Here is an 11599-nt window from a genome sequence, read left to right as displayed (position 1 = left end):
ATTAATTTATTGAAGAAAAATAAGGATAGGAGTCCTCATGATATTATTTTTATCAAAAAAGGGAGGGCACTCTTTTCATTTTTAACTTTACAAATGATTACTTTTATGAAATAAACCTTATAGTTTCACTAAAATCATTATCCTCTCATACTTTATAAGTGCTGTCAAAACATATCCTGTAGTTTTATTCTTCTCTTTTTACTCTTCCTCGTACACTTCCAAAAATGTTATGTTTTAAATTTTTTTCTTGGTAATCTAGGCCTTCAGTTTGATTAATCCTAGATGTGGACGACTTTCTCTTTAGTTTGTCCATCAAATAAATTCAAAAGAATGTGCCCACAGATATATGATATGCTTTGCGAGAGAATCAAACTCTCGTTGCATGGGTTAACCTCGTTGTATGGATTTATCCTACCTCTTACCGCTGTATTATGCCCGAAGGGTTACGTTTCAATTCTTTGTTACTACTAATGGTGGAGTAAATTGACAAAAATATGATATTCTATTATTCAAGTAGAATAAAAAATATATATATATTCTCATATGAGTACATGGATAGTTGCCAACTATAGCATCTACATTTTATCATTGTGAAATGCAAATAACCATCACTCAAAAGTGACAAAGAGCTTTGATTGATTTTCTACACAAGTATAGTAGTAGTGTCAAAATGGGTCTACAGCCAGCATAGCCTGGCTGGCCTCAGCTCAGGTCAAGCACATTACCAGAAAGGTCTCTGCTATGCTTGCACCAATCTATTCTAGCTATCTAATATATGATGTGCAATTAGGTTAAACATTTATACATAAGAAAAAGAAATAGATTGAAAAGAACCTTGTTACATAATTGAACAACAAGAAGACAGAATTTTCATTTAGATAATTGCTTACTGATAGTTTTTAATTCCTAAATGCCTTGAAAACGAAGGCTAATGCCAATTAGTATATTTTATAGAGCCAACTAAATCAAAAGATGGCTCTTGAACAGTAGTTTTCCAGGTATAAAAAATATATATATATGTGTGACTGAATTTTACAGTTCATAACTCTTGATGTGTGAAACTTGATGCAAATACAAAGAGCAAAATTAAAATCTCAAAATACACAAGGAACATTCACTTCAATATGCAAATGCAACATCAGCAGTTCTTGGCTAAACACTCTGTAAAAGGAATCTAAACATCAGTAAATACTCATAAAACCAAAACTTGAGAACGAATACAGTTGATCACGATTGCATATACAAATCTAAAAGTGAGAACATTAACAAACTAAGGCACAAAAACATCACAAAGCAGGCTAAATATGCACATAAAGCCACATCATTCAAAAGTTTAAGTTGGGTCAGTTAATTCTGAGACATCATCCTATATATCACATTCAATCTATATGCTTCAGGAGCTCCAAAAAATGTCTTTGTCTTCTCTTTATCTGCTGACAGGAGCAAGTATGCATCTACAATCTTTGAAGGATCAACTTCTAATCTTTCTAGCTCTGTGAAGATCTCCTTTCTTGTAAACTCCTCCTCGACTCTTGGGCGATTAGCTTTCCTAATTGTCAACTGACCATTTTCAAGGGCTGAGGCTATCCAAAGCAGACCTGATTCAGAATCCTGGAGCCTTTTATCAATAGTCTCACTGACAGCTGATCTTTTCCTTTTGGACTTGCTGGAAATTGCATCATCTTGAAATGAGCTTGCTTCATCACGTGTCTCATCAAAAATAACATTTTTTTGCAGAAAGGGGTCTTGTGGAGTCTCATCTTCTGGTGCATTGTTGAAGAATGCACCAGCAAATGCATCATCACCTGTGGTGCGGTCTGGGGCAAAGAGCACACACAACTTGTCATAGTTATGAATGGGTTTGGTCCGCCATTTTTTTGCCTGTGGTTTGAACTACATACAAGTACTGTAAGCATCACATGATATATAGTCATAAGGAAGATAAATTTAAGAAACAACAAACCTTGATAAGTTCATCCCATATTTCATTTGTTGCATCAAACATCTTCTTCGATTCAGACCATTGAACCCCACTAGCATTCTTAAAAATCTCATATGCAGCAACAAAATTGTTTTTCAACGTTTTTATTCGATTTTTTAAATGATCCTTTGTCAGAGAAATGCCTAACTTTTCCTGACAAATACTGGTCATCTGTGTGTAGGCCGCTGTTGTAAACATGCCATCCACCCTATTGCCATTATTTTGCTGTTCTATCATTGCATCAACAAGCACATCATCCATCTCTTCCAACCATTTCAATGTATCCTTCTTTGAAAATTGCCCTCCAGAAGGTTTTTTGGATGGGGTAGTCATGTTTAAAAACTGCAAGGACAATATTAGTAACACATCAGAATCAATGATCATACAACATGCTAAAGAAAATAAACAAAGCAAATGAAGCTGTTAACTTTGTAACTTATCAAGCACATAACAGCCAGATACAATCTGAATTTGAAAACGGACAAACAAAAAACATTATGTAAAAAAATACACATGTAAATTACACGAGAGAACAGTTTAATTCATTCCTAGTTTCATCACTCCACGTCACTCTAGCTATATTATCACTTTCCATGAGAAAACAGATTAATTAATCATTCTCAGTTTGGTAACATGCACCATGTAAATTCATCAGTATATAGAGGTAGTAGTAGACAGCTATGGTCTGCTAGCTATAATTGAAAATCTTATGGTACAAAGGGGGTGTTACATGGCTTTGGTCAACCAGCTAAAATTGAAAATCTTTTCTTTAACACTCCAAATGCACGTTCAATTGCACTTTTAGGGATGCATGTCTATGATTTAACACCGAGTCATTACATGCTTAATTGGAAATCTTTTCTTTAGCCCCCAAAATGCACATTCACTAACATTTTGAAAGCATCCATGCCTATGATTAAACAATTCCTCTCAATTTGATGCACCACGTTGCAAGTATTCTTTTAGGTGAAGATGCAAAAAAATGTAATTAATGGGAACAAGGGATAAAGGGAACACTTGATGGAAAAAAACAGATTAAAGGATCAGGCATTAAAATAAATACTAAAATGATACTCACGTGCCTCAAGTGAGAATTTTTTTATTTAATAATTTTAGATAATCAATTTTTTTTCAAGTTAATTATATAGCAGGCTTTAATTCAATACATAATATAAAATTTAAAACTGATTATAGTATAACAATGTAAAATTAATTTAATATAACAATTTATAATTGATTAAATTCAATATAATAAATATTAAGTTAAAATTAATTATAATAATTTCATTAATACTTGATATATTCCATGCTGCTGAATTTGAAAGAAAGATGCATATATAGGACATCAATGGCAAATGCACAGAGGATTAAACACTGTCTGTAGATGGTTTTATTGCAAATCACAGAGGTGAAATGAGAGGAGAAAACTTGATGACTACCTAGGCAACCTCTCAGCACTTGACAACAAAGGATATTAACCATCGTGTGAAGATCATATTTCAAGTCATGAGAGGTTAGAACAATATCTCATGCAATACTATGTGATCTCAAACTCGAGGACAATGATGATGATCCCTGAGTAGATTCTCTTTATTTCGGCACACATAAAGAAACTTGTGTACCCCAACATTGATCCCCAAGATATCCCATTAATGAATAGTTGTTCCTTTGCCTTCCCTCCGAGCTCTTTTCGACAAAGTTGATTGTGCAACTCGACGTCCACAGGGTTGAATAGCTTGGTGAATATTGTGAGGAACAATGGTCGATTCAAATTAGGCTTGACTCCAACTAAAGGGGGAAGGGGTAAATAGCTAATACATAAACTAAAATTTGCAAAATATAAAGAAAATGCAATGGTTAATTTGCATGAGGTGCTCGTGTGGTGCTCATGTGTGTTTGATTGTTCACGTTAAATATAAACACAACGAAAATAACAACAATTCAAATAAGAATAATGCTAACATATGATTTAACATACTCTAGAGGCCCCACTCCTACTTCATGACCTATGACCCATCTAGTGCACTAGCTTTGCAAACATCCACTAACCACCCCTTCACAAAAGGTAATAGAAAAAACCTTTTACAATCCCATTGGAGTGTTTACAATACAAACTCTCCTCTAAATATAATAATGAAATATAAGCAAAGTAAAAAAGATACAAATAGTGAGTTGAAGTCTTCAACTTTGTCCAAACCCTTGGAAATCTTTGAATCTTGTTAGCATAAATAATATAGGAGTAAGAGAATGTATTCGAGCAACCTCTTCTAGCTCAAAGCTCTCCAAAAGATTTTATAGATGTTGCCACATTAACTCTATTTTTCTTGCCTCCAATTGACTAAACCAGCCTCCAATTGATCAATCAAGCAAATGTATCGATCGAGCAAATATAGTCATAGGGCATGCGACAACTATCTTCAAACCAACTAGAGGCTTTCCTCTAATCGACTGAATCAACTTAAATCTGCTCGATGATCCCTCCTTTACTCGACTGACCTCATTGTAAGCTTACACAAAGTCTCGTGATCTAATTCAACCGTCAACTATGGTCTAAGACTTGTTTCCCCTAGATTGAAGGCTTCAACTAAGCCATCAGGTAGTTTATTCCTACCTAGCTGCACAAGTCATCTCTAATGATGTTGCTGAAAAGCCAAAGTCCAAGATTACACTTCACTCATAATCTCACATAACTTTCATTCTCCAAGTCTTCGACCTTGTCAATCCTCTTTGTTCCTCTCAAATTCACCTAATATCAGGTCCATCCTTCAGATGCACCAAGTCCTCTAAACTTGCTCCAACGTGTCATCCTTCACCCCTCACTTTTAAGACCATCTCACTTTGTGTTGCTCTAGAGTCCACCTCACATAAGCCCTTAGTACCTCAAATGTGCCACCCTCTTTGATTATCCTTCTTCTCTCACCTTCTAAGGCCACCTCAGAGTACACCTCGTGTCGACCCTCAATCCCTTCACATTATCATATTTTCCATTTTTCTTTAATATAACTTATTGTTTATTTATTTTGAACCATTATTTAAATTTTAAAAGTTTCATTTTTATCTCATTAATTTAGTTACTTTCTTTTGATGATTGTGCAAGTGTTTTGTATAACTTAATTAATATCATTACAAAAAGACCCTTAAAATTTTGTAGCATTACAATTGGACCTTTAAAATTACAATTTAATCCTTTCATCATGCAATTATTAATATGTTGTATTACAAATTGAACATTTAAATTTTATAGTATCAAAAATTTTACCCTTAAATGTCTTCTTCTTTCCTATGCAACTTATTAATTGTCAATATTATTAAATAGGTCTTTTAGATTTTTTGTAATTTTCATTTTTATCCAATATATTTTCTACTTCAACGCAAACATATTCACTAGCCTAGGATGCAGCAAGGAGAGGCCTCATTCTTTGGCATCGTTGACCTAGATGTTGTCCAATGAATGGATGCCACCGAGGCTGGTGATTTTTGGAGGCTCCTAACACCTAGATGGTCATTTTCATTGAGAATCATTATGATGAGTTTTTTAAGTTTGTGGTTGTCAAGTTACACCCTCCACTGTGTTAAGAGGAGCTCCCAAAGGGAAAGTACAAGTTTTTGTCAACAACACTACTACTCCGAGGATCAATGTGAGTACACAAGTTTCTTTCTATGTATTAAAGAAAAGAGTAACTACCCGGGCATTATTGTCATTATTTTTGAGTCTAAGACCGTATAGTACTACACGAGACATTGCACCAATCTCTCACAACTTTTGCAGCGTGATTTTCATGCAATGACCAATGTCGTTGCCCATGATTGATGCATTGGAAAGGTGCTTGTCACTTGTAATAAAGCCATCTATAATCAATGTCTAATCCTTTATGTGTCTACTATTGATGGCTCGAGGCGCCATTTATGCACCTTTTACTTACAAATTTAGAAATGAGGAATATATCAAGTATTAATTAAATTTTTATACTAAATATAATTAATTTAAATTAGTATATAAATATTTGACTAAATTGGCATATAAATATTTTATAACTAAATATAATTATTTTAAATTATTATAATAAATTAATTGTAAATCAATATATAAATATTTAATATTTGATTATATTAGTATATAAATATTTTATTAAATATAATCATTTTTTAAATTGTTATGTAAATTAATTTTATATTACTATACTAGAATCATTTTAAAATTATTACATTATGTATCAAATTAAAACCTAAATTATGATTATCCAAAATTATTAAATAAATGTATTAAATTAAAAAAAAATCTAGAATGAGGTGTGATATCATTCTAGTTGCTTTTATAATAGGACATAACATATTCATCTATTTCCCATCCTAAATAACATCATTTTATAAGATGAAATTTAATGTATTAAGTAGAAAACACATAATAGAGACATTAGAAAATGATGAAAGTAATTTGAGGGAGGATCAAAGGGATAAAAGAAAACTTAATGGAGAATGAAAAGTCATTGGACTTTCTTTAGAATTCATTAACCAAACATTTAATCATAACTATGTACAATTGTTGGATTAATCAACCATATTTAAATTAATATGGTAATACATTATTCATTGACAATTCGGATATTTACTAGTACTCCTACTTTACATATAATGTGAACCAACGAAAGTTGGATAGAAAAGAACAGTTGCCAAAAATACTAACGAATTAAGAGGTTAATAATCAATGTTAAATAAAAATTTTATTTCATATAGAGAAATAAGACAAGAACAAAAGTAAAAAATTAAACAATAAGAAATTGATGAAAATTATATAAGCACCCTCCATATATACAAAGTTTAATATTTTTTCGCTATCAATTTTGTTCACAAAGGAAAACTACCTTGACATATTATCAATCTAACTCTTCTTATGTGAACATATTTCAAAATGTAGTTCATTTACAACAAATGAGAATGTATGGAAAAAAGTAAATCAAATGAACGTGTTGCCAAAATGTTTGTAATCCACTCTTTCCTTCCTCTAAATCTAAGTGAATCATTATTTGATAGATTTAATTGAACATACTTATTAACATAAATATTTTTTTAGATTTTTAACATTGACTGTGTGCGTTCTCAAAGATCCATATACATTATGCACTAGGTTAACCACATGTCATCTACTGTGATTTTCAAAACCTTGACCATCAATACAATCTTGCATTTATACTAGTCAATTAGTTAGACATCTACATATTAAAAAATAGCATTTGATTATCTCATAATTACATAAACATATGGTGTGAAACTACTACCATTGTAAATCTCTAGTTGTACTTATGTAAATCTTTATTTTGTAAATTTGGCATGCATGTTCATTGGCTCATAGAACTTCATGGAAATGGGAACTCATAATTTTGGTCGGCCAAAAGAAATATGAAAGTTATTTAGTAGTTCCATCACTATCAAGTACAAGTGTGTTATATGTAACCTGGTTAATTACAACATTTTCACATAACAGTAACAACACAGTCAGTTGCAGTCATTTGTTGTTTGTGCCCTAATTTGGTTTTCCCTATCGTTTATCATAAGAGCTAAAAGGCAGTTTAAGAAAACCAAAGAGCATAGGCAAAGTTTAAAACACGATGAAGGATCAAAGTAAGAACTATTACTGCTTTTATACCACAAAAAAAAGACTCAATAGCTCATATCATATCTGTTTGACTCACCAGATGAGACTCATGAGAGTACAAACATTAACTCAATAGCTCATATCACATTTGTTTGACTCACCAAACTGGGAGAGTACCCATATTTATGTGGATACATTGTAACTTAATCTACACAGAATTGAGGTGGAATCAATAATTTGTTCAGTGTATAGTTTATAGAAATATAAATTTTTTAAAAAATGGCCAAATGAATTTATCAAATGTTAATGACAAAATGCAGCTCCAATTAGTATTACTCAACCATTAAACTTCTACATCAACCTAAAATAAATAATTAAATGAGATTGCATGAAACCTGCATGCTGATTGCTGAGAGTTGGGATGCTATTTTTGAAGTTTGAGGCAATAGGCCCTTTTTCATATGTTGTCCAAATGCTGCAATGAGAACTGTGTTTTAAGATTGCTATCACCATAGATACACTGCCTAACAGGCTTCTTTGGCTGATTGGAAATGCAACACTGTAGTCCAATTTCATAGCAATGTAAGGAATTATGAGCTAGTTTTATCCATGTATTGAACTTAGGTGCCCCATTCATTCATCCGAAAAATAGGATTTATCATGTCACTCCACTACTTGACCAAAGGTTGATGGTCAAAGCAAACTTCAGATACTGCAGTAGCTTCTCAATTTTAAACAGTTCTTGCTGGAATACAAAAAAATTATGGTGACTAATTATTTTAATTGATTGTTTAAAATTCAAACATCAAATGATATTATATTTGAAGTTAATAAGGTAGTTTGTTTGTTTTATAGTCTCCATATTTATCTTATTTTCTGGAAATTGTTAAGATTGGTGTTGGATTATTGCTACAGTAACATCATGCATCATCTGATGTCTTGATGCATAGAAACTCTATTTGATTACCCATCTAAATCAAGTATCCAGCATACAATCAAAACAAAGAGATTGGTGTAACTTCTAATTACCTTTTAGTTATTTTAATACAAAGTTGTGTGCAAATGTGCTGTATGCCTATGCAGTATTTTGTATCCCATCTTATGTTGCAGCCAATTGTGCTTTTAGCTTTCAGACACTTAAAGAGATATTAAACACCAGATTTAGGGAAATTATCATTCTAAATCCCATACAGATAGCTCTCATGACTGTCTTTCTAAACTATTCTTTAGCACATTAAATGGATGTTGAATCCTTTCTTACTACAACTTTGGCAGCCTTTGAATGCATAGATATGCAGTTCACATGCCAAGAAGCCATAACATTTTATAATCCTTTACATTCTTATTTTTCTTCGATGAAATCATCTGCATGATTAGAATTGCTTCGTATTACATTTTGAAAAAAAAATTTGAAGATTAGATAGATGATCTATGTAGTAGAATGAGAATACTAAGATGGATGTGTGGAATTACCAGAAGAGAACCCAAAAAATATCCAAATATTGATAAGCAATTGCTTGTAGCTCCAAATCCAATAGAAGATAGATTGCGGAAAATAGCTTGAGATGATGTACTGGTCAAAGATGACCAAAAAATCCTATAACTAAAATAATTAAACATATTAGAGTGGAATGTATCTAGATAGAAGGCGACCCAAGAAAATATAGTGAATGTAAAAACGATTTAATTAACTTGAATCTTACTAGTGATGCAACCTTGCATAAAGCTCAATGGAAGAATAAAATTAATGGATCCAACCACAAAAATTGAGGGGAAACACAGCTTGATTGACAATGAAGATTATTGAAATCATGTTTGGAATATCTTAACAATTTATAAGGCCTTATTGGACATTTATTCCCATTTTATTACCAAAATGCAAGCTACTGTTACTCACACAAGAGTATGTGAAAAATTGAAGAAACAAAGAGAAAATAACTCTCCATTCAGTATAGGTGGATCGAAAAATAGGGATTTGAGATGGTTGTTTCAGCCATCAACTTTTCCTTCCTTCCAGAACCCATCCTCCCAAGTAAACTGGAGGAAGATTAAAAAATTTAAGTGATCAATCCATCTTAGGTCTTTCTATCCGCACAACTAAACAGGTCGTTATCCCAAAGCTCAGCAATTGCTATAATAATATCAACGTGCCCCATCAATAAATACCAAACTCAACTTCATCTAACTGAAATCTCATAAGCTTTTGCAAATAAAGAAAGAATGAACTGAAGAATCAGCTCTACAAATCATAAATTCCAAAAAGAAAAGCTCCAGAAGACGGATAAGAAATGATTACTCGATAATCAGAGAATCTATGCCACATAGATTTGAATTCCAAATCAGATGTCGACAATGCCACGGGGAAGACCCACCCTGTAGCAGCTCCACCGCGTACCCTGCAGCCCACATTAACATTAGGAGGCTACAATTTACAGTACACAAAAACATGACGGACCTAGATGCGTACCTCCGTGGCTACGACAGGTTGGGCATGCCGCACATTTACATGACAAGATGAGAAAAAAACGGCGCCACCGACATGAGCAAGGGCGGGAGGGAGGAGCAAAGAAATTCGGAAGAAGCAATATCCGATTCTACCTTGGCGTGCTCTAGTTCGAGATTGATGGTGAGCACAAGGGCGAGGTCCATGAAGAGGACAACCAGCAGGAGGCCAGGAGGATGAGGAGGAGCTGCTGTTAGAGTTTATGTGAGGAGGGCCTCTGTTTGCGTTAGTATCGCAGAGCCTTGGAGCCGGAGGACGGCGTCGACGGAGTACCGACGGGACTTGCTAGGGTTTGGATGAGCGGAGGAAAGGGTTTTCCAGTTCGTGTTCTGCAGCTTCGATCCCATGCGACCGCAAGCGGGGACGAGGGAACCGGCGGCTTAAACTTTTTAATTTTATTTTATTTAAAATTAATTTTAAGTCTATTCTTTTTATAAAACGATAAATTTAAATTACAAATAAAAAAATCACTTTAAAAAATTATACAGGTGATTAGAGAAATTATATGGTTGTGCTAAATCCTAATTAATTTTCCATAGAGTTAATTTAAGATCAATTGATATGATGTTAATTCGATCGTGTGGGACCGCTAAGGTGGTGGATCCACTTTTTTTGCAGAAGATATGATGTTAATTGGACTAAAGAGTTAATTAGTAGCACATTGGGTTAGATGGACTCAATGTGATGAGCAGTGCTCCAATTGAACAACTCTAGTCCAACCGAGTTATCATCTATTAACATGACTCAATTTTAGATCCATCATGGTTGAGTCATAACTCATTCGGGCGGCTCATGAGTTAGCTTTTAGCTTGTTGAAATGTGACAATTTAACTAGACATGGCTCAACTAGGCATAACCCAACTAAGTGTGGCTCAACCAAGCATGATCCAACTAGACATAATCTATCTAGGGTATGCAATGCGATCGAGGATGTGGCCTGATTTGGATCCACAATCTTGATTGAGAAAAGTTCAATTGATTCAATTAGTTTCAGCTTTTCTACGACAACCTTCAATTCAATTCAAGCCATTGGATAATTTAACATGTCCAACATTCTTGAGGTTGATTTTTTTAGATGCCAACCATGTAGATAGCTCACAAATAGGTGTGATCGATTTATGAAGTAAAAATATGACAATAGGTGTTTAGACTTTGTTTATTCATGGCACTGTGGTATTTGACTACCATTACCAATAAGGACCAATAAGTATACCTTATGCGGTGTCATGATTAAGATTGTCAAGAATATAAAGCACTTGTATGTTTTTAACCAAGTAGCTTGCTTAAAACTTATGGAACTATACAATTTCGATAAGGTTGGGAAAGGAAAGGAAGGAATAAACAAGTAGAATAAAATAATAAATCAAATATTTTAAAGAATGTGCTTTTTTTTTCTCATTGCACATGCATTATGAATGAAGATTTATCGTAAAAATCAACAAATCAATCAACTTTAAAAGTTTTTTTTAATGATATCCTCTCTTTTTTTCTTCAAGCTCCTTCTCTTTTTTCGCTTTTTGAA

At 33.2% G+C, this 11599-nt stretch overlaps 1 protein-coding gene across 5 annotated transcripts; it reads right to left on the bottom strand.

Moving 5' to 3' along the window:
- Positions 1-1271: 1271 nt before the first annotated feature.
- LOC141817238 (uncharacterized protein At2g29880-like) lies at positions 1272-10410 on the bottom strand. Of its 5 annotated transcripts, none has more exons than XM_074704912.1 (4): positions 10042-10410; positions 9871-9970; positions 1964-2323; positions 1272-1893 (listed from the first exon to the last, which is right to left on the bottom strand). In XM_074704912.1, the coding sequence occupies exons 2-4, from the start codon at positions 9895-9897 to the stop codon at positions 1348-1350; spliced, it is 933 nt and encodes a 310-aa protein (XP_074561013.1). In that variant the 5' UTR covers positions 9898-9970; positions 10042-10410; the 3' UTR covers positions 1272-1347. The 5 variants fall into 5 exon arrangements, with proteins under 5 accessions (XP_074561013.1, XP_074561014.1, XP_074561011.1 ...); XM_074704913.1 differs by lacking the exon at positions 10042-10410 and adding an exon at positions 9048-9177 and having other exon boundaries at positions 9871-9901; XM_074704910.1 differs by lacking the exon at positions 10042-10410 and adding an exon at positions 7970-8049 and having other exon boundaries at positions 9871-9896.
- Positions 10411-11599: the final 1189 nt, after the last annotated feature.

Source organism: Curcuma longa, unplaced genomic scaffold (assembly GCF_044706935.1).
Source record: "Curcuma longa cultivar G26 ecotype Majalengka, Jawa Barat unplaced genomic scaffold, ITB_CL_G26_1.1 contig_19768, whole genome shotgun sequence".
NCBI lineage: Eukaryota > Viridiplantae > Streptophyta > Magnoliopsida > Zingiberales > Zingiberaceae > Curcuma > Curcuma longa.
Note: the sequence above shows the minus strand (reverse complement) of the source record. Positions and strands in the feature narration are given on the sequence as shown.